The following is a 24,602-nucleotide window of genomic DNA, read 5'->3' as shown; positions in this document are numbered from 1 at the left end:
GAAAACACACACACACACACACACACACACACACACACACACACACACACACACCATGCCATCTTTATATCTGAATTCAGAGTCCACCTTAGTAGCAGCAAGATGACTGGCTTTGATATGGTTTGTGATTCCTCCGACAGTACAAAGAAAAATTAACAAAAATGCCAACTAGTAAGCTGTGGCATAGTAGGAGAAGGAAGAGGTCAAGCAGACAGTGAAAGGAATATAAGAACCAAATGAAGACACTCGGTACTGCAGAAGCCAGCATCCATGCTGGCAAAATACAGAAGAGATTGTCATTGGCTTTTGTGAAAGATTAATAAACTGCAAAAACTTCTCGAAAACCCATATAAAAAATACCCCATCTCATTTTATCTCTTTTACTTTAAATTCCATTTTACTTTATTTTAAATTAGTATATTGGCCTTTTTAAAAATTATAATCTGCCACAATAACTTTCACGTGACTATTTCAAACATGGTTTGTTAGCTTATTTGGTTATTTTTGAGACAAAATTTCTTCATGTAGCCCAGGCTGGACTCAATAATAGACAGCTTATTCAATAGTCACTATTTAATACATATTTTAGCCTCATTTATTGTAATAACTTTTGGGTTATCTGATATGATATTCTATGCATTTTCTGCTTATTATACTCTTTGTCCTCTTTTTTTCCTTTATGTGAAATTATAAATATCTTTGTTCATTTTTTACTTTGATTACTTATAAAAAATTTATTCCTCTGATGGATTATACTTGTATTTACATTTAATGTATTTGTGGAGTTTTATAACCCTGTCGAAAATTAATTAATATCTATATGTTATTGTTTGGAAATTAGACTCTCTTGTCATCACAGTCTACAATATCTAATTACAATAATTAAAAGTTTTACTTCTATAATCCCATCATTTCAGAGGCTGAGGCAAGAGGGTCACAAATTTGAGGAAACCTGGAGCATCATAGTCAGTTTTAAGATAAGATGCTCCTGTTCATTAAAATACATTATTACAAACAACAATCAGCAGTATTGTTAGTTGATGGTTATTAATCTTTTTATCCCTTCAATTTTAAAAGACTTATTAATACTTGTATTAAATATCACAGCTCCAGTTATTTACACTAAATTATAGTGTTTACTGTCTCTTATTTTCTTATTATTGCTCCCTGTATTCCACATCATTCTCATTCTTAGATTTAAAAGATTTTTCTGGAGTGAGTCTTCTTTTGTTCAGGAAAGTATTTTCACACACACACACACACCCCTAATATATGTAAACATATAAAGATGGATACATAAAAATTCTCTGAATACCAACATGTCTAAAATGTCTTTACTTTACTTAAAAGTTAAATGTTAAAGTTTTAAAGACTCGTTCATTAAAACTATTTCAAGAATTTTAATATACTATTCCACTGTCTCTGGGTAGTAACATTCCAAAAGCTCGTTTTAACATTTTTCTAATATTCTTCTGAAAATAGTAAATATTTTATTTTTACCTAGAAGCTATGAGAGTTCACCAGTATATGAATAGGCATTGCCTTTCTTTTTTTAACTAACCATAGGCATTATCTTTTTTTTAAAAACTAACCACCTAGTGGGTACTCCCCCCAACATACAATCCCCCCAAATTCCCCACACCCAGGGCTGAAAAAGTCAGTGAACTCTTCCTTGTTTCTGGGGTGTGGGCTCAGGCACTCTTGGGGTCACAGGTCCACTCCCTCTTCAGCACTGCAGGCTGTGGGGATGGTGCTGACTCGGGTCAGCCATGCGCAGATCTGAGCGGTACTTTTTCTTGCAGTCCACGTGCGTGCTGCTGCTGAGAGTGGCCGAGGCACTCTAGTTGATGGTGGTCCTCAGGTAAGAAGTGGCTGGCTGTTGCTGGCCTGATCTCCATCGCATGGCCTCCATGACCCCTTTGGGGTAGGCCCCGGGCTCCGCTCCCCAAGTCTTGCAGCCAATCAGCCTATTGTAGCACAAGGAGTTGCCTTCGGATTACTGGGGTCATCTGCTTCTTCCTCTTGGCCATGAGTTCCACAACCATTCATTGAAGATGTTCAGACATGGCGGTGGTTCTTCCTGTTATGGTGGCTGGATACTTCCATATTGTAGAGTCAGGTCTACCTCCAGCTTGAGAAAATGATTTTCTATTGTGTCCTTCGTTCCTTCTCCTCTGTTATTCCTATGTACTCTCTTCTGAAATTTTTATTTTTTATTAGCTATATCTTTTTTTATTTTATTAGCTATATCTTTGCTCCCTTAGTGAACATTCTCTTTTTTGTCTCTTTCTCGTTTAAAATCCCTATAAGTCTAAATACTGTCTTCATTAACATCACTGTATTTTTATAGAAGTTCTAGGACTCCTTGACTCTGATTTCTAGATCCCTAACTTATCTTCAGCTATATTCGTTTATGCTAATTTTTTTAAAGTATTTTGTTTGTTGTGGCAGTAGTTTGTGTTTCAGATTGTAACTCTAACACTCAGTTCTCATCCACAACCTATATCTATGGATGTTTGAACACGGTAACGGAGACATAGTTTACCACAGTATATAGCTTGCTTGGTGAACTCTCATCCTTATTAAATTTTCTGGACAAGTGCACATAGATACAATATGGAACACTCCTTGTTGCTCTAGCCTTGATAGCTTTGTTGAGCCTCGTATTAATGTGCACTTCTGAAGTCCTAATAGCCTTTGTGGCTAAGTTGCAGATTTCTCTGAGTGCCTGAGAGGTACATGTCCTGAAGGCCACTCATGGATGCTCTTATGAATATTCATGGTGTATTCCAGCATCACTACCTCCTTGATAGAAGAGCAACCCTTCTTTTTCTCAACATGCTTCTTTGCAGGAAACTTTCTGGTGGACCCAAGTTGGAAAGAAAGTTGTTTCAGTTTTTTGAGATAGAGTCTTGTGTGACCCAAGCTGGCCCTGAACTCCTGATCCTCCTGATTCTGCCTCCCAAGTCATGATGTTAATATATACCACCACACCTTCAATGATGTTTTTAATTTCTAAGAACATTTTCTAGTTTCCTAGTAGCTGACTAATGGCAGTCTGCTCTTGCCTCACAGATGCAATGACCTCCTTAATCTTCCTGCATGCTAACAAAAATTTGATAACCTTTTTATTCCAAACATTTTCTGTCTCCTGGGCCCATTGCTTGCTTTACTTAAGATACATTTTGTTCATGCAACTGCCTTCTCTTGACATTCTTATCTTCTACAGGTTCATATTTGTAAATTAAAGATTAGAGAAGAGTACGTTTTTTGGTTTTTTTTGTTTTTGTTTTTGTTTTTTTTTGTTTTTTTTTTTTTTGTTTTTTTTTTTTTGTGTGTGTGTGTGTGTGTGTGTGTGTGTGTTGTTATATAAGATAGCTCCTAGAGTAGGCCACAGACCTGTTCAGGAAGGGCCATGCTTTCCGTGCATGGCAGGGCATAATACTCAGCTGGTGATTCCTGCACTTGCTATTAAAGGATTTCCTGTGGGTTTGGGACATTTTTGCTTTCTTTGCAAACACTAACATTTCTCCCTGCCCTCCCTGCTCCCTGCCCATCTGCCCAACTGGAGCTCAAGGTCTACTTAGGGTCTGCTCTCTCTTTCCCTCTTCAGATGCAACATCCACAGTTGGAGCCCTTGATAAGCAGCATCTACATTTTAATTACAGACTAGATCTTATCTATGAGACCTATCCTTTAGGGAATATCTAAAACTATTTTTTTAAGTTAATTGGTCTAATGTCCTTGTTATAATATCACACTTAATTAAGGCTGAGCTGGGTGAGGGACTGTCAGCGCACAAGGACAGATGGCCAGATGTCACACTGCCCATGGATTCTGAACTACTATTGGTCTACGACACTGGTCTGTGGTCATTTACAAAGTCTGTTCTACCCCACCTCACCTGTGCCCGATTATAAACGCTTTGAAAACATATAGAGCCCCCTATGACCTATTGCCTCAGAACCTCCTCCAATTGTTGGTGCATGGTCACCCAAGTACACAACAAAAACTAATCATTCTCTATAAATCTCAGTGTGGTGGTTTGAATAAGAATGGCCCCATGGGCTCAAATATTTGGATGATTAGTCACCACAGAGCAGAACTGTTAGAAAGGATTAGAAGGATTAGGAGGTGTGGTCTTGTTGGAGGAAGTATATCACTGAGGGTTGGCTTTGAGGTTTCAAAAGCCCATGACAGGCCCAGATTCTTTCTCTCTGCCTGAGGATTGGGATGTAAAACTCGGCTACTTTACCAGCACCATGTCTTCCTGTGTGCTGCCATGCTTCCCATCATGACAATAATGGACTAAGCCTCTGAAATTGTAAGCAAGACCCCAGTTAAATACTGTATTTTATAAGGGTTGCCTTGGTCATGGTGTCTCTTCACAGCCAGACTGGGGGTAGGTGACTTATGAGATTTGTGGCATTTGATCCACAATGAATAATAAGAGAAGATAATAGTATTAGCCATTTTACAGGAGGTGCAATGAATGAGCATTAATTGAAAATTTCCATAACTCTCTGGATCTGACAATACCATAGGAAATATATGATCCTCAAGCCTGGAGTGTGAGTCTTCTATGACTTTATAAATACCCGCCCTTTGGAAAGTCATTCCCTTGCTTCAAATTTCAGTTTCCTAGTCTAGAAATTTATACTAAATGAGACTAGGGAATTGAAAGAATTAGTGATAAATTATGAAACCACCTTATATACTCTTTGTGTTTTATTTAGTAACTAAATAATTAGCTATCTATATAACACCCCCAATTAACGAATTTATACATCTTATTTGTAATTACCACTGACAAACTGCCCACTACTTTCAGGATAACTTCCGACATTAACACAATATGATAAAAACATCTCCATATTTCCATAGGTACAACAAACAATGCTATTTAGCAGAGTATCCTGAGAAGCTAAACTCCAATAACACACCTCTACTCAACACCTTGGAAGTAGAAGCCCAGTATATCATCCCTGTCTTGCCAGGCTGGTTCAGGGTCTGTGCTTAATGAAATCTCAGCACTGCGTTTTGTCCCAAAAGTGTTCTTCATATTTTAAAGAAAATTTTAAGTTCTTCATTAATAAATATGACATGTTTATTATTTAAAAACACCTATAATTACTCTTGAAAATCAAGAAACACAATTTGGTACAAGGGAAGCTTTATGGTCTGTGCCTGGGATTTAGTTCTACCTCAAGCACTTAATAACCTGGGTGCATATTGACTTAGGTGTATGATCTTCTCTAGTCTTGTAACATTCCTCTCCCAGATAATAAAAGCCACACCCAGAGGACAACAGAACACTGTGCTCTGGAGCTTGTGATTTCAAATCTCTGACTTTATAAAAATTGTGTAGTTGCATGGAAAAAAGACATCGAGTTTTTAGGCATTAGGCTAAATAAATATGGAAAATATCATTGCAGTGTCTAAAACATGAAGATTTAGAACATCATGATCATTTCCTTCACGGGTAGTCAAAATCCCACAGATGGAGCTACAAGATACAACACCCAACCTTACCCATGTTATTTACCAGACACTATTTTATTTGCATGTATGTCCACGTGCACCTGTGTGGGGTGCACACTTGCCACTGCATGCATGTGGAGGTCAGAGGGCAGTTTTCAAGAGTCGGTTCTCATCTTCCACCTCTTCTTATTCCTGCCCCTATACAGCAGTGTAATGCAGGCTACCTGGCTCACCTGATTCTCTGTCTGTGTATCACATTTCAACGCAGAAGCAGACCACAGTCCTAAATGCCTAAACCAACATATTGTTTCCTGCATTCAAAACACTTGGGAGAAATGTGAAAAGTTCATCTAGATTTGGCATCTCAACTCTGTACTATAATTCCTGATTCTACAAACTACAGATATGCCAGAGTCCCCAACTCAGAAGTCAACTAGAAATGAAAATGAGTGAGGCAGAGAGAAAGTCATTGAAAAAGCCAGCTTTGTTTTCTTTTCGAGAGAGTAAAAAGATTCTGTACAATGATGATGATGATGATGATAATCATAATAATAATAGTGCCCGGATGGCAAGACGTGGCACTAGACACGGGCCTCCATCTCAGAACACTAAGAGGCGGGACCCTGTGACATGCAAGCACAGCCTTGTCTCAGCAGATGTAGCACAGCTGGCTCGGTCCACTGAGGCCACTCGACCATGTGTTCCAAAGAAGCAAGGCATCTAGATGTGCATTCGGCTTGAAATCTGAAGTGTTTATCTTAATCCTGTGCGAATAAAGCCAACAGCTTCTGTGTTGTTGAGTCTGACCCCAAGACACTTGAAAACCACTGCGGCTTTTTCCTGGCACGTTAAAGCTTCTCCCTCAATCATTAAGACAAGAGCTGTCAGTTCCTAAAAGACAAGAAGTACAAGTAAGTCTCTCCACGAGCTGCTGTTACATGGAGTGATGACGCCACTGATCCAGCTGGAGTGGCCTTGGTTGGGGTTCCCAGTGCACAAAAAGAGAGAAACAACTGTCTTTTTTCCCCCAGAGGCAAACAAGAGTGACAAGCAAGCATTGCTCTGATTTGTCAAAGGACACTCTTGGAACCATGTAATTTAACTCACTTTGAAGGTCTAATTCAATCCTCCAACTTCCTATGTGTGCTGGTGAGTAGCTCCTGAGACCTGCACAATAGTCTTCCTACAACAATGGCACCTATTGTATTCTCTTCTGGGTGAGAAACAGCCAGGGGTTGGTCTCCTCCCACAGCAGTAATGTGCCCTCGGCTGGAGAGCTGCAGAACCTGTGCATTGCCAACAGGACACCTGCCGGAACGTTTCAACCACTCACTGGGGACTGGGGCCGAAATCTAAGAATTATCCACGCAATCCAAAATTAAACCAGTCTACCATGTCACCAAAGGATGAAGGTTTGCAGAAATCAGTGTCACGTAATTTAAGACAGCAAAAAGAGTTGCCACTTCATTGTTCATATTAGAAGTAAGACATCCTTCTAGGTCTGGCCTGCTGCTGGGGCCCATGTCTGGGCTCATGGCTCTGATGCAGCTGTGGTCTATGTTGATGTCTGCGGCTCCTGATACCACCAAAGGCAGAGAGGACAGGGCTGTTCAAAGTTGGCCCTGCCCCTCACTGGCTGCAACACTAGGCAGAACTGGCCCCGCCCCTCACTGAAGCTGAAGGTTGAAGCACTCAGGGGAGAAGGTCCTACACCTCACCTGTCAGCACAATAGAGCTGGCCCTGAGGGTGTGAGAATGGGGGAGCAGGTAGCTCTCCTCTCATAGGCTATGTGGTGGCATGGATGAGGGAAAGATGTGGTGATATTGTATTCCCCAAAATATTATGCACCCTAATAAACTTATCTGGGGTCAGAGAACAGAACAGCCACTAGATAAACATAGAGGCCAGAAAATGGTGGCACACACACCTTTAATCCTAGCATTCTGGAAGCAGAGTGAGTTCAAAGTCACACTGGAAACAGCCAGGCATGGTGACACAGGCCTTTAATCTCAGGAAGTGATGGCAAGAAGCAGAAAGGTATATAAGGCGTGAGGACCAGGAACTAGTCTTTAGGCTTTAGGAACTTGAGGCTTTTAGCAGCAGTTCAGCTGAGATCCACTTGGATGAGGATACAGTCTTCCAGTTTGAGGAAACAGGATCAGCTGAGGAGTTGGCGAGGTGAGGTAGCTGTGGCTTGTTCTGTTTCTCTGATCTTTCAGCGTTCACCCCAATACCTGGCTCCGGGTTTGTTTTTATTAATAAGACTTTCAAACAATTCGTGCTACAGAAAGATGCCCTCTTCCCCTCGCTCCTCACTCCTCGCCCCTCACCACCTGCAGCAGGTGGGGAACCTGACCCAACCCCTCCCCAGCTGCAGCCACTCGGGAAAGCAGGCCCTGCCCCTCACCTGGGCAGCACAGTAGGAGCTGGTGACCCTGGTGGCAGAGGCTTGGGTGAGCTGGCCCTGAGGGTGGGAGAATGGGATAGCTGGCCACACCCTCTCATCTGTGGTGTGGTTTGGGGGTGAGGGAAAGATACCCCGCCCCCTCTCCTCTACTGCCTCCCGCTGGCAAGGGAGCTGACCCTCCCCCTTACCAGCTACAACATTCAGGAACGCGGGCCCTGCACTTCATCTGGGCGGCACAACAGAGCTGAGCCTGTTTACAAGGACACAGGTGAGCCGCCCCCAAGAATGTGAGCATGAGAGATCGGTCCCGCCTCTCATTTGCCAAATGGCAGCACGGGGCAGGGAAGAGATGCTCTATTCCCCCACCCCTCTATGCCTGAGGTAGGTGGGCGAGCTGGCCCTGAGGTCATAAGTGCTGGAGGCCCTGCACCTCACCTGGGCAGCACAGTAAAAAGCCGACCCTGATGGTAGAGGCGTGGGGGAGCCAGTCCCGAAGTTGAGAGTGTGGGGGAACTGCCCTCCTTACCCCTCACCCCTCTCCACCTGTGACAGATAAGAGGACTGACCCTCTCCCTCTCCAGCTGCAGCACTCAGGAAAGCAGGCCCTGCCCCTCCCCTGGGCAGCACAGCAGAGCTGACCCTAATGATGGAGGGATGGGTGAACTGGCCTGAGAACACGAGCATGGGAGATCTGGTCCTGCCCTTCATCTGCCATATGGTGGTGCAGACAGGGAAGAGATGGCCTCCTCCCCACCCACCCCCTGCCACTAACACCTGTGGTGAGTGGGAGAGGGGGAGCTGAGGTCGGAAGAGTGGGAGAGCTGGCCCTGCCCCTCACCAGCTCTGCAGCACTCAGGAGAGTGGCCCCTGCAACCTGCCTGGGCAACACAGCAGAGCTCGCTCTGATGATCTAAGTGTGGGAGAGAGGACCCTGAGGGCGTGAAAGCAGGAGAATTGGCCCCACCGCTTGCTCACGGCTGCAAGGAGCTGACCAGCTGGAGCAATGCTGGAGAGATCACCCTGGTGGTTAGGACAGGGAAGAGTTGGCAGGTTGACCAATCCTGCAACTACCCAGGGCCAGAACTAGGGTTATGAGTTGGCCCACCCCAACATCCATCCCATCTATGATCTGCGGCGGTATGGGGTCCTGCAGACCCAAAGATGCAGGATCTCCACAACACGGGGCAACAACAGGATATCCAAGGGGAGTCCCAGTAGATAGTGTAGAGGAAACCAGAGGCCTTGAACCAGACCAATGACTCTTTGCCATGAACAGTTACAAGTAAGGATGTAAAGAAAAGGGTTTACTGCGCGGCTCACACTGTCACACTACAGCTTCCATGACGGGATTTTCCCTTTCTTCCTTTTTTCTTTTTTCTTTTTTTCTCTTAAATTTTATTTTATTGGGAGGGGTTGCAAGGGCAGAGGGTGGATACAATACGAAGGGAAGGGAAATGAATGAGATTAAGATGCATGATGTAAAAGACACAAAGAATAATTAAAAGAAAGTTTAAAAAATAAAAAATAAGTAAGAAAGTTTGACTTTAAAGGTTAGTCTATTCCCCTTCATCCAAGGTGTGTAAATAGGGCCATTTTTAAACCATAAGAACCTTCCAGGAAACCGGGCAGTGGTGGGGCACTTTAATCCCAGCACTCAGGAGGCAGAGGCAGGCAGATCTCTGTGAGTTCGAGGCCAGCCTGGTCTACAGAGTGAGTTCCAGGACAGCCAGGGCTACACAGAGAAACCCTGTCTTGAAAAAAAAAAATTAAAAAGAACCTTCGAGGAGGCAGCAAATGCAGTGAAGATGGGTAAGCCTGTTTGTGAACTGTTCACCTGAACATGATTGCCCTTCTCTCATCCAGGAGTGGATGATGAACTCTAGGGAAGATCTAAATAATGAGGCTCCGAAAACTCGGCCAAGTTAGGAGAGTACTTAAGAGACGGATGTCATACATAATTGGTTATGTCACCTTCTGTTTTTTACCGGGAAAATCACATGATCATGTTTTTACTGGGGAATTTTAGTGTGAGCCTTGTTCTTACACATGTGCAAATTATCAACTAAGAAACACCTCCATAAGGGCACATGGCTTCGGTTCCCACAATACAATTTAAACAGTACTGTTCAAAGTCATGGATGAAATTCAAAACAGCCGAGGAAACAATATAAAGTTTAAAGCCCTTTGCCCAGGATCATCCTATTATGAATTTTTCTGAACTTTTACACTTTCAATAAATGTTCTTTATTCATTCATTTCAGTCTCTTAAGTATGTATTGAGTATCTACCATATGGCTGGCACTGTTAGGCTCTGAAGGACAAAGAAATAAGTGACGATTTCAGTATAAGCAAGACATGAAATGGGCACTTAGTCATCTATTCCTCATTCCACAAGCCATACACATTTATTATGGATGGGGTGGGGCTCAGTGAGAGAGGATTTGTGATGTACTTTGGAGGCCCTATGGAAAAACAGGGGAGGTGGCATTTATTACCAGGATGTAATGAGCACTGTGCCCGTGGGTACTAACGTGCATAAATTACATTTGGTCTCTAGTGATAGAAGATGTAGTGGAGAAAAACAGGAGAGATCTACAAGGTAGAGTGGGCACACAGATATTTCAAAGCTCTCTACACATGTTCTCAACGTGCTGATCAATAAAATGCATGACCTCTATCCAACTGCAATCTCAGACCAATGTGAACTTTCTGTCTTGGATAGACGGGAAACCAGGAACTATATACCTTAAAAATAACAGCAAATCACACCAGCTGGTCCCTATGTATAACCTATATATCTTCAGAGGTCTCCCAGGTAGTAAATTTCATAAAGAGGGTAAATATCAAGCTTAAAAAAAAATAGCAAGCTTTGTAAAAAAAAAAACCTAGACCACAACAGTGATGTGTGGGTTTATGTAATGGGAAGATAGATGCAGGGATGGTAAACGAGAATGAAACTGGAAAAATAAACGAACAGTATTCTGAGGCAGGAGCACTTGGAAGTGGTATGTTCCTTAAGCAAACCACTAATTCGGAACCAATTTTAAAACGTAAGTGATTGATTAATATCACACAATATAAACCATTAGAAAGCCAGGGTGATCAGTACACTCTTTCATCTTCAGAGAGAGAGAAAGAGAGCAAATGAACCAAGAAAATTGAAATTATTTTCTGATAAAAATGAAGCTTATGTCCTCATTCTAGAGATGAGATCAGAGTATCATGGAACAGAATATTAGAGGAGGTAAATCTAGGAGAGAAAATTCATGATTCAAAAAATGCTAGTGTCCTCTAGTTGTCAAAAATGTAAGCACAAAAGACAAATTTCAAATGCCCAGCAAGATTCTCTTTCCTTATAATTGATTTTTTTTCAGAGACCAATTGCCAAGGAGGTGAAGTACTCAGTTATTGGAGCAACATACAAATAAATTCATTAAAATCTGCTTGATATTCTTTGTAAAAAGCCACTCAATTGTTTGACTCCAGGCAGAATACATAACTAACTGGAAGTGTTTATTTTTATTTGCTACTAGTGTTATTCATAACCTCACAAATTAGTAAACTTTATGGATCATTTATGACTTAAAATGTAGGGGGAATATATGGGTATGAAACTAGTGGATAGTAACAGAAAAATGTCAGGAATAGCAACTGTGCTTAACTTTACAGAGGAGATACGCTTCCAGATGTAAGATACTTGTCATATAGAACATGCTTGTATAATCACTTTATGCATATTTAATATGGCTCTATACTATAATTGTAAAAAGTATCACAAGAAATTACAGTTTTAAAGTACAAAATGTTTAACAAATACTTGATTGAGTAATTTAATCAGTAGGGGCTGGAGAGATGGCTCAGTGGTTAAGAGCACTGGCTCCTCTTCCAGAAGGCTGAGTTCAATTCCCAGCACCCACAGTGACTCACAACTGTCTGTAACTCCAGATTCAGAGGTTCCAATGCCATCTTCTGGCCTCTGTGGACACAAGGCATGTGATGCACAGGCAAAACACCCTCACATATAAAATAAAAATGAGTTATAATTGTCATAATTTTATTATCCTAAGTTTCTATTCAAACCTAGTATAAATATGTAAACTTTACTTCATTTAAGATAGATATCAAATTTCAACTTTTTAAATCAATAATTTAACTTCTAATTAAGATTTTCAACTCTACTAGAGAATGACTTCCTTTTCTTTGCCTGTAATTTTAAAAGTCACTGTTCACACTTGCTTGCTTGAGTGTTTTCTTTCCTGGATAGTGATTAACTGTGTTGGTGTTTTGAGTCAATAGCAGGCTAGATTGAGGAAGTAAGGAGGGAGGTTTCACAGGGCTGCGGAAATAAGGGCTTCTCCCATCCTGAAGCACTCTCAGCTGCTCGCTGGAAATGCTTACAAGTCAGAAATGCCTGGAAGGATGCTTAGCAGTGATGTGCAGAGTCAGTGGTCAGGTGTCTGAGCTCCTGTCACATTAAACAATGACCTCACAGCTTTAGAATGGGTCCTAAATATTTCCTTTCATGCAGTTAGTTCCCTGTGTACTCCAGTTGTCTGAGGGAAACAGCCAACATCTGTGATGCAAGAGAGCCAATCTGAAAATGGTTTATTATGTATTATGCTTGCTTTCCCCGTTACATCTTCTTTTTCAAATGTTGAAACCGATTGTGTGCTTGGTAGAACTTCTACCAAATAATAATCAGAAAAACAGAAACCATCATAACCAGCTTCTACTAAATGTGAAGGACCAGGTAACTTTACTAAGGTGAAGTCTCAGGAACATGATTTTTAAAAATCCCCAATGTTATCTGTTATTTCAAGAATCTGTGCAGTTTTATCCCTTGTAAGTATATTCACATGTACTTAGGACTACAAAAAGAAAGAAAGGAATGAAGGAAAGAAGGAAGGGAGGGAGGGAGGGAGGGAGGAAGGATGGATGAAAGAAAGATTGATTTGTGGTGATTTGAATAAGAATGGCCCCCATATGCTCATATATTTAGATGTTTGGCTTCCCAATAGTAGAACTGTTTAGTAAGGATTAGGAAGTGCGGCCTTGTTAAAGGAGGTGTCTTACTGGGAGTAGCTTTGAGGCTTCAAAAGCCCACAACAGACCCAGTCTTACTCTCTCTGCCTGCTGCCTGTGGATCAGGATCTAAAGTCTCAGCTACTGCTCCAGTGCCATGCCTGCCTGCCTGCCACCATGCTCCTCACTATGACACCCAATTAAATGATTCCTCCCATAAGTTGCCTTGGCTATGGCGTCACCTCATAGCAAGAGAACAGTAACTAAGAAAAACATCAAAACAGATCACTGATGCCCACTTCAAAACTGACCTCTGACCTACAAAGCAAGACTCTTAAACTCAAAAAAAAAAAAAAAAAAAAAAAGAGTATTAGTACCATGCCTTAAAGGTCATTGACTGGAGTATAATTTTCTATTATGAAACTAAGTATTTCTGAAAACCAACAAACACAATGGTAACACTAAGTACACCCACGAGTAGCTCACAGTACCCTCTGCCACAGCTTCTCAGAAGTGTTTAAGGCTTATGAGTCTGGTAAAATCACAGAGTCAGTAATAAAGTTTCTACCTAATTCTGACTTACTTTGGCTAAATCAATAAAATGCAAAACAATATAAATCAAAGAAAACTACAAACATTCATGTCACACATATTTGAAGAAGGACTCAAAAGCCTACACGAAGAGAGGCTGGGAAAGATCATAGCAATTGCTAGAATCCAATATGACTTCCCAAAGATGAGAACTACTAAGCCACCCTCACGGCTTCTCTTCTTGGCAGTACAGTGGTGGTACAAGGGGAAGCCACAGGCTACCCATGGCCTTCTAATCCAACCCACAACGGAATCATCCAGAAACAACTGAGCACATCAATCCTGTCGCTCATTCTCAATCTCTTTAGAACAGAGTCTTCTGGTGGGTCATTGTAAAAAGCCCTCCAGTGGAACTGATGACACTAACACATTACCAGTCCATTAAAGGGCATCTGTGAACCACAGATGTGTGCTGATGTTTTAGGTTGGGAAACATCATTTATAAGGTATAGAGGGTGTGACCAGAGAAAAGAAAATTACAGAAATAAGATGACAAGGACTAAAAATATAGGTCAGTTTTTTTGTATCTAGATGAATACAAATCTCTCAAGTGTTGATCTGTCAAAAGGCCATCACAAAGCTTGGCCAAATCTTAGATGAAAGGTGCCACTACTCGGTAGCAGCCATCTTGGGATGAGGCCCCTCGCAGCGTGCCATAGGCCCTGTCCTTGCATCTGTCTTACCAGGTGTTTTAGTAAATATTTATGCAACCATGAAAAAGTCTGATTACGGCTGGTTCAAGTAAATGAAATAGTAAACATAAAATAGGAAATAAAAGTTTTTAATTCTAAGACAACTGGAGATGTTGTTTAATAAGAATAAATGTTAAATACTAGACATAAGCTTAATATGCTGATTTGAACAAGGAAAAGGGATGAGAATTGTGGTTTGAATGAAAATGGCTTTCTATAGTCTCATAGGGAGCGGCACTACTAAGAGATGTAGCCTTTGAGGGGTGGGCTTTGAGGTTTCAGATGTTCCAGCCAGGTCCAGGGTCAGTCTCCCTTCCTCCTGCCTGCCAAGACAAACGTTAAAATTCTTGGCTACCTCTCCAGCCTGTTGTGTGTTGTCATGCTTCCTGCCATAATGATAATGGACTAAACCTCTAAACTGTAAGCCAGCCCTTTCAATTAATTAAATGCTTTCCTTTAGAAGAGTTGCTATGGTCACAGTGTCTCTTCACATATAAACACTAAGAATTTTTTGCTGGGTGGTGGTGGTGGCGGCGGCTGCGGTGGCGGCGGTACACACCTTTAATCCCAGCATTCGGGAAGCAGAAGCAGATGGATCTCTCAGAGTTCGAAGCCAGCCGGGTCTACAGAGTGAATCCAGGACAGGCTTAAAGCTACACAGAGAAACCCTGCTCAAAGAACCAAAAAAAAAAAAAAAAAAAAGAATTTTTATTTATTATTTCTCTCTCTCTCTCTCTCTCTCTCTCTCTCTCTCTCTCTCTGTGTGTGTGTGTGTGTGTCTGTGTGTGTGTGAGTGTGATATGTAAATGTGGGCACACACACATTCTATGGGTGTATTGTAGAAGTCAGACCACAACTTTTGCAAGTTGGTTCTCTCCCTTACAGTCATGTGAAACCCTCTATCTACTCCAGAAAAACAAGCAAACAAAAACAACAACAAACATTTAAGGAACAACCAAGAAAACAAACAACAATAAAAACAAAAAACAAAAAACCTGGTTCACTCCATGCTGCACAGTACCTAAGCAAGTGGTTGAGCATGAAAGTTTCATAGAGTCCTTGTCTGGGACCAGAGGGACATGGAGAGAAGGGAAAGTTACAGGTTTTTAAATAACAGCTTATGTGGGTGGAGTTCTTAGCTTAGTGTAGATTCCTGAGGTTAGCCCATGGCAGGGAGAATGTCCAAGTGGAGCTTCTGGGGTAAGAAGGGGAGGTTTTTCTTTTTTTTTTTTTATTTTCCATCAATTTATTTTGAAGAAGAGAGGGGGCAGTTGATTGGAAAGCAATACCTTGCATGGATACTGATTAATGTTCTAGTTACATTTTTCTCCAGGAGCTGGCATACTGACAGTAGCACAAACCAATCAGATAAGAAAAAGGCAGGAAAACAACATGTGATAATGGTTGATGGTAATGAGTACGGAATAAATCTGAGAACTTCCATAATCTAAGGGAGTCCTAGAACCATGAGAACCAGACACTACTCACACAAGCCAAGCATGGAGTCAACATAGATGCCCACCATAGATGCCCACCATTGGTCTAATAGATAGAGAAAATGTAGTGTGCATAATGTGCCAGTCGACATTCCATCACTGTGATAAGAATACCTGAGAAAATCAACCTGAAGGAGGAAAGGAGTCTGTAGCTCATAATTTCAGACTATGGTCCACAGTCTCCATTACTTAGGGCCTGCAGCAAGGCTGGCCATTATGGCAGAGGGGCCGGTGACCTAAGTCTGATCACTTCATGACAACCAATGAGCAGGGGAATGAGGGGAGAGGTACAGAGGACAAGACAGAACTCCCAAGTGCACAGCCCCAAGGATCCACACTCTTCAATGATGCCCCACATGCTGAGTTTCTATTCTCTTCCAACAGCCAATCAAATGATGCCCCACAGTAGATCCATCCACAGAGAAGGTCAAAGAACTAATGATAAAAAAAAATCCAAAGCCCACCTTGCACATTGCTAAACTGGGCCCCCTTTACCCTGTGACCTTTGGGGAAGATTCTAAATATAAACAACAATGTATACACCAGAGATTGTGGCCATACAGAAAGGTGAAATGCTCTTGAATGCAAGCAAATGGACTGTTCTAAAAGATTTCATATTAAGCAAAATAAGCCACACACAGAAAAACAAGTATCTCATGTTTTCACTCATATATGGAAACAAAACAAATGAATTGAAAGTAGAAATGGGACTATTAGGGATGGGGAGAGAAACTGGGGAGGGAATAGGGGAAAAAAAGAGGATGGGATCATTAAAATTGATTTCTGTGTATAAATGTATATAGGTATATAGAAATGAGACAGTGAAACCTACTCATTTGTACAATTAATAATAATAATAGTAAATCATAAGAACAGTATGAACTTCCTTTAGAAGCTATCTCTTCTACTAGAAGCTAATGAGGTCCCCTGAGGAGCTCCTCAAATGTTTCTTCTGGAGTAAACTAAACGGAGGGGATGGGAAGTAGATGGTTCTCATCCAGGCTTCTGAATGACAACAGGAGAAACAACAGGAGAAAACAATAGCAGTTAGTCCCCCCAGTTTAGTGGCTCGTGGAATAACAAGCCACAGCTTCCTAAGTTTAGTGGAGATCAGAGTCGCTGGCTGTGCTCCAAGTTCAGTGTGGGATCTCCCCGGGTATCTGGGAGTGAGCACTTTGGTAAGCATCCGGACAGGGTACAAATGCTATGGTCAAAGAGTCCCATGCTTTCTCTTCAGAAAGGAGGTCATCAGGTAAGCTACCTCTCCCAGGAGGCTTTCTCCATGGTCCTGCAGTCTATGGCCGTCTCACTTTACCTGAGCTCTGTGTGCGTTTGCCCTCACAGGACTGGCATTCAACCAGCTGACTGCTTGGTAGCTCTCTCTACACCAAAGTCCCCAGTGTCTGGGGTGGGAGAATTTGGCAAAGACAACTACACCACAAAGTTAAATCAACAGTACAGGCGGCTCCTCCCACTGAGATAAGAGTGGCCTGGGTACACAGTCCCACTCCATATGGATACAATCCCAGTACACTAGTCTGCATCCGGATTCCAACAGAAAAGTCAACCTTGTCCATTCACAGCCCAGGCTCCAAAGTGAAATAGCTTGTTTCCACAGAGGACTCATTTGCAGACTCATTTCCCCAAACAGACCCCTGAAGAGGAGAGCCAAAGGCTCCAGCACCATATTTCATTGGAATCATGTAAAAATGCCACCAGCGTGGTTTTGCCCAAATCCGCTTACCTTGTCTTGACTGTATCAGCACACTCAATGTTTATGGCCTACAGATAACCCTCACGTGGACCCACACCATCTCACATAATTACATACTTGGAGTTCCTGCTGCAAACGTGTGATTTGGGGCCCAGGACAAGATAAGCAGCAGGGCCAGGCCTAGTCAGGAGAAGGAGCCACAAAGTCATCAAGCCAGGGCAGCACTCACTGCGAGGGTCACAGTACCCTGTCCCAGGCATTACACCAGCCTCTCTCTAGGCCCAGCATAGTAAGCCAGCCCTAGCACAAGAAAGGTCTTCAAGGGAATGAAAATGGGGAAGTTGAGGCAAGGGAGACTTGGAGAAGTGACTACTGTCCTCAAATATATAAATAATATGGAGCTTTAGCCAATGCTATTCTGGAGGACAAGATTTAAGGCAATTTCAACTTTAAAAAGTTGCTACAGACTGGGGACTGATGATGCTTTACCCAGTGATGTCCTCATCCACACAGCTCTGAGTGTCTGTGACATCACTGTCATATGAGAAGGAACTAGACAGGTCAGCTGCCTGGTCTGGGGACATTAAAGCTGCAAGTTACAGTGGGGACTGTATCTAAGCAGGGCTGACTGCTCTAAAGCCCAGGCTCTGAACTCCAACACCAAATACTCTCTGTCACGTTATAACAATTAAACTGGAATATTGTATTTTAGCAGAATGCCCAGCCATCTATCTGGGATGATATAAAACAGACCTTAAGAAGAAATAAGAACAGACACCTCCAAGGGTATTGCCAAGCCAACATGTCAGCAGGGCTTTGAAGTATGCTGAGATACCACGCACTTCAGCTTTGGAGGCCACCAGCCTGGAGCACCAAGAGTTAGCTTGCTTGTCCTGTCTCAAGGAAGCATACAAATACTCATTGTCCTTGGGTCCTGGGATGGGAAAAGTCCAGAAAGCTGGGGAGAAAGACAGAAATTTCCCCCTCATTCACATTAGAAAATTACAATGGACTGAGATTTCCCACCCAGAACTATGCATTAGGGCAGCATCAGCTGGAAGCCCTTTTTTGAAAACCTGATACCTGAGCCCATTCCAAGCAGTTAGTTCTGAATCCCTAGGGCCAAGACTCCAGTGTTCAGGTGACTTCAATAGACAGACAGGATGAAACATTGCTCTGGGTGACATGGCAAAGAAGTAGGCAAAGAATTAAGTTATGTATAATAAGTCTGATTTGCCCAAAACAGATCACTAGCCACAAAGCAAGAGTTCCCGTAATCTGAATAAACTGCATTTAAACCTCTCTGGCCTCCTAAAGTTTTTAATTAAATTATAAATCTTGTCCCAACTCTTTACTCTTTGGGACCATGAGGTCCTTGACTATCATGATATCCCAGGGGCCGCAGAGCACTTTTGGTTGTATGTGCATAGTCACACTTTCTGATACATGGCAATGATAACCTCTAAAGAAGTGTGAGGTCAGAGGTCAGAGTTAGCTACTTCTGCATGTCCTCACTGCCAGTTATAACTCAACCAGTTTTCAGGAAAAAACAGATCTGCATGTAGTATATTAAACAAATATCCAGCAGTAAATTGGCAAAGCAATTTGTCTATCTGATTTATAAGATCAGTGTAGCCCTAACTTTGTCCTTTTGGGTGCTCCAGTACACCATGATTAAAATACTGAGGCAAAGCAGTGACAGTCCCCAGAATGTGCCCTATGGGAGTAACATCCCATCAGAATCTACCTCATCCAGGGACCAGACACTATGGCTGATTTGAGATCAAACAGGAACCATGCTGATATTTACTTATGGGTTCGAAAGTTTTCCATCACCTGTTCAAACCTGGGGGACTGAAAAGTATCCCCTAGACAATTGTAGTAAACCCACACATCTTCTAACATGTATTATGCCTATTTAAAAACTAGCCAGGAGTGGTGATGCATGCCTTTAATCCCAGAACTTGGAGGGCAGGGCCAGGCTGATCTCTTTGAGTTCAAGGCCAGTCTAGAACTACACTGATGTCCACTAAACTTAAGGACTTATAATTTAATATTCAAAGAGCTGGTAAATTGGAGGGACTCTTTTCTTCCTATTTCCCTTCTGTTGTTATTCATAAACCTGAATGAGAAACATCTACTTCCCATGCCCGCCCTCTGCTTACTCCAGAAGAAACCTGTGAGGAGCTCCTCACGGGGCCTCATTAGCACCCTGAGTTAGCTTCTTAAGGAAGTTCATATGGGTCTTATTATACAGATTATTTGGCTTGTAGTTCAGAGCTTGGGCTTCAGAGACGTCTGCCCTGGGTTGACTTATTGTCTAAACTGTTGCATAGAGAATTCCAAGTCTCAAATAGATAGAAGATAGATAGATAGATAGGTAGATAGATAGATAGATAGATAGATAGATAGATAGATAGATAGATAGATAAAACAAATAGATGTTACTCATCTCACCAGTAATACTAAGCTCCCTTCGGGTACTCACAATGCTGCCAAAGCTTCTGATGGTGTAGAGACATTCATCACTGGAGAACTTGTGTTTCTGATGTCATGCTCCCTGGCCATTCAGCTAGGATGCTGACACATTAGGTGGCTAGCTATAGAAGCAAAGCTTCCACAAAAAAACACACTGTATCTCTCTGATGGTAGTGCAAATTACAGCTGGTCTAGCAGTCACTGTGCAGCACGGGGACCTTTCAGCACTCAGTGTCGCAGCATCTTATTTTCCTATACGTCTGAAAGTATTCCTAGTGGCTAATGGAAGGGAATGGCTGCGTGTCTGGAAAGTGAGCTGGTTTATTTGGGAGACACAATATGTTGATGGTGCTTCTAATGCACAGACTTGTGGCTGAATTCATCCCATAGCTTTATATTAAAGATGGTCTCATGGAAGCCAGCCTCTGCTTAATCCCAGAGACATTGGGGCCCAGGCTCAGTCTAACATCAGTGAACTCACAAATCTCAATGATAAATCAATTTTGTCTCCAATGAATTACTTGCTCACAAGAGCATCTATAACTTCCCTAATGTAAGGAAGCTGGATTGGTACTCAGCATTCCCTTCAAACGTTCTGTCCTTGTTTATCATGTGATACACTTTAGAAGAGCATCTCTGGAAGCCAATATAACCTATATTATGTTACATCACATTCTATATGATCCATATTATGTTACATTTCATCCTCCATAAGCAAATTCACAATTTTTACAAATTCCTAGAAGCAGATGTTCAACTTCCCATATTATTAAATAGATATTCACTGAGTTACCACTGGAAACAAAGGGACACAGAGTTCCAAATAAACGGCAAGGTGTCTGCGCTCTGACAGACACTAAGCAAGTCCTAGGAGTGCACAACCAACTAAGAGGAAGGGTGGAGTCACAGCGTGACCACTGACTTTTTAGCCAGCCATAATGGCATGGTCTCTGTTTAGCAAGTGCCGCCGAGTAAGTTCCCAAAATATTTTTCAACATGGAATAAAAATAGAAACCAGTCCTTAGCTCTAAGCCGTACTGCACTGTGGCAAAAGTCACAGGCAATAACAGAGAAGAATGAAACTTGGCCTTTCCATCGCAGGTAACAAGAGCTTGAGTATCAGGCCCACTCTTATGAGGGTGGAGTTTTCAAGCTCAGCTCCCTGAGGCATCACTGCTTTCCTGCGCTGAACCAAAGAGGCATCACAAGGATGAGCTAATTCTTCCCAAGGCTTCCCTGTGACTAACCTGGACTGGGGGTGTGGCCCAAGGGTAGAGCACTTGCCTGGCATGCATGAGGCACTGGGTTCTGTTCTTGGGATCCCCCAAGACCACAGAGGAAAAAGATGGAGAGCAGAGGATGGGCATGGGGAGGAGGGGGGGGGTTCTCTACTTCCCCCAAACCACGGATATGGTAAAGAAGCCAGACATGGGGTCACAACTGTTCAGAGCTATAGGGAAGCGGTCATTGCCACTTCGAGTGCAGGGTCCTCCACCAACCGGATATTAAGAGCAAATCACTTCCCTTCCTCCCTGGGTTTTTATGAACACCCAGGTGCTGGCCAGGCCTGTTCCTACACAGAGCACTATGCTGAACAAACCAGCGAACTCTGACATGGAGCAAAAGGTTCAAGGTGTGACAGCCTCACCAACAGTCATTATTGGCTCAAAGTCCTTTGTGTGGACTAACAGCCAGTGATAGGAAACTTAATATTTAATTCTTGACTCTGTTGTTTTGTTGTTGGTGTTTTTTTTTAAGATTGGACTGCACAACAGACAACTGAAGTTTTCAATAGCAGAGGAACAAGATAAACCAGAGTATATTAGAACATGCTTCCCCAGAGGTTTATTTACACATAAGCTGCATGTGTGACTTGAATATAAACATACAAGAGAAAATTGATATGTATAGTCAACATAGCCAGGCTAGAAAGTGGGAAACCAAGGGTAAAACCCAAGGGGATCCAGAAAACGCAGTCACAAGTTAAACTTCCTTTGGATGCAATATTTTTAAAACTCCAAAAAAATACACAAAATGACAATGAGCAAACCATCACATTAAAAAAAAAAGAGTTTTAATAAAGAAGTACCATTAAAACCCAAGACATGAGCCCAAGACAAGAGAAAATGATCAGCAATATTCATCCCGACTTTAAAGTTTTGATTTCAGGTTCATCATAGATTGATTTAAGTCATTTAAATATTACATACAAATGTTGCTCATCGAGATTACTGGGATTTTTGGAGCTGAGCATAATGCCTGCCTGGCAGGTGCCTGGCTTAGGTGTCTCAATCACCGGGGCCTGGGGGGCAGGTCAGTTCCTCGAAAGGCAAGCCAGATGGCCTAGGGGGACACAGGCGCCTAGCTGGAGATGGTCCCCAGGGCAGGAGTGGGTGAGAGCGGCCTGGCCTGGGGCGCAGCCTACCTCGTTTGTTCTGGGAGCCGTGCTTCTTGGCTAGGGCGAGCTCCCTCTGGATTCGGTTCTCCAGGTACTCCTGCTTCTTGGCCAGCATCTCCTCGGTCTCCCGGAGGCGGGCCAGGGCCTCCTGGGGGCTGGGAGCGGCGCGGGCCCGGGAGGAACGGGTCCCTCTGAACAACTTGCCCAACTTGCTCATGGCTGGGCAGTGGGGGGCGAGCGGCCCTGCGCGCTGGGGACAGGTGAGCCGCGCACTGAGCTGGCCGTGCTCCTGGGAGTCAACAAGTTGTTTCGGCAGGTGACACCCACTCCCGGGCATTTCCTGGCCCGCCTCGGCCCCGCCCTCGGATGGCCACCCGGGAGGAGGCAGGGCGGCCGGCGCCACAGCCCTCTGGGAGTCAGGGAGCCGAGAAAAGTTGGCCAGAAGTGAGGGACTGTTTTATCCTCGCTAGCGACACATCCAGGAGCGACTGCTGAGAAAAAAAAAATGGCTTGGAGAAAAAGCAAATCCACGTTCCAAGGGCCTCTGACCGGGCCTGAAAGGCTGTGGGCCTGAGTGCAGGGGGCCCACCTGGATATGCAAAGTGCTTTTTTGAGAGTGTGAGAGAGTTCAGTGTTCCTGTCTCTAGTCTCTGTCTTACCAAGAATCTTCTGTCACGTTCCTCTAAGTGTGTCACGTCCAGGACACTGACCTATCCCATCGTGAAGGTGTGGGCACAGAAGAGGCTGGACTTGCTCTGATAGGCTCTGCATTTGTGCGATCAGACAGACTGATGTGTACTTGACTACCCTTTGGGATCAGATGACCTCCACAAGAGTTCAAGTGGGTGGAAGATGGCGGCCACCTCTTTTCTTAATGGCAGGACTTTTGTATGCGCGTGGTGGTCGTATCACCTCTGTAATTAGGAATGCCAAGCTTACAGTGTCATTGTTGTGTATCTGAACCTTAAATGGGGCTACTCTTGTGTTTGGACCTTTGTCAATCACATTTCCATAAATATCCAAGTAACAGAAAGTAGAAAATACTTGGAGAAAATATCATCTTTACTCCATGGTCATTTTGTCACCCCACCTCTTGGGGGTGCAGGGGAGCAAGCAAAGTCTTTGGGCAAATGCTAGAATACAACTGAAAACCTGTCTGAAGTGCACTGCCAAGAAATGGCCCATGGCAGTTAGTCTATGCTCTGGCTTTCAAGGACTCATCAGAGTCTATATGTGATCATAAACAGACTACTGCTAAAGACAGCATCCATCATTGACGAATTCACCTTGATGTCTAAGAACAGTAAGCCAGTGTTGCATGCCATCACAGCAAATTAATCCATTTTCATCCAACATTGGTGAGTCTAGCAGAAAATTGGCAAAAACTTCAACATTGGGATTTACTAGTATCACACACACACACACACACAGGAACTAACTATAATAGCCACAAGCCCCTATCATTTCCTACTGTCTATCTAAAGCATTATAATTAGTAACATACATTTTGCTCTAATTTGGTATGTATCCAAATGTTCCGGTATCTTTGTTAATTATCTAAAAGCCCCTAGAACATTTTTTCCAGACTTGTTTCCTTGATCACATTTTATCATGCAGCTGTTCCCACTGCTGGTCACTTGACCTCACCTTTCTTGGCTGTCTTCTAAGGCTAAGATGTTGGAAAATCAAGCTGGTTAGGGACTCACCTTTTAAAGTTTGTAGTGACAGTTGTAATCTTTTGAGCACCCACTGTGTTCACACATACCATACGCATGATCCTTCATCTGTAGATAAACTTGAGAAAATAGCTATTTCTGTGGGTTTATTGGAAACAGCTTTAAAAAAAATTGTTAATGCATACTTAACTAAACAAAAGTACCTTTGTGAAGCTTCCTCAAGACCACACATCTAAGGATGAAAAATAGTTTATTTTTCTCCAATAAATGAAGTACCTTAGAGTCAATTGGTAACTGAGTGTGAATTGGCCAAATTCACACAGACTGTCAAAATGGAAGAGCTGGTTCAGGCTTAAATCTTCACTCTTTGGTTTTCCCAGTGAAGTCTGGTGGTGTGCTCCTATAGTCCAAGCAAGCTAACCTAGGCTACATAGTAAGATTATGTTCTTTTCATTATAAATACAGCACCCCCAGTTGATCCAAAAGAGAAATTCACTAAGCGTTTGATTAATTATAATGTGAAATGAAGGGAAAGAAGGGGTTGTTATGAGGCCTTGAAAGTAATAGATGCTATCGGGGGCTCACCCATGGAAAAGACTGACCCTTCTCTTGGCAACTATTAATAGCGTGTAGAGCTTCATCTGGG

General features: G+C 42.7%; 1 protein-coding gene and 1 pseudogene across 1 annotated transcript in view; both read right to left on the bottom strand.

The window, feature by feature from the left end:
- Positions 1–22,622, bottom strand: part of Chmp4c (charged multivesicular body protein 4C) — a 34,379-nt gene extending 11,757 nt beyond the window's left edge. Inside the window, exon 1 of the mRNA XM_028887569.2 lies at positions 22,308–22,622. Coding sequence (XP_028743402.2) covers positions 22,308–22,617 — 310 coding nt within the window. The 5' untranslated portion in view covers positions 22,618–22,622. The remainder of the gene's footprint in view (positions 1–22,307) is intronic.
- LOC114705627 lies at positions 407–4,846 on the bottom strand (annotated as a pseudogene).
- Positions 22,623–24,602: the final 1,980 nt, after the last annotated feature.

Source organism: Peromyscus leucopus, chromosome 2 (genome assembly GCF_004664715.2).
Source record: "Peromyscus leucopus breed LL Stock chromosome 2, UCI_PerLeu_2.1, whole genome shotgun sequence".
NCBI lineage: Eukaryota > Metazoa > Chordata > Mammalia > Rodentia > Cricetidae > Peromyscus > Peromyscus leucopus.
Note: the sequence above shows the minus strand (reverse complement) of the source record. Positions and strands in the feature narration are given on the sequence as shown.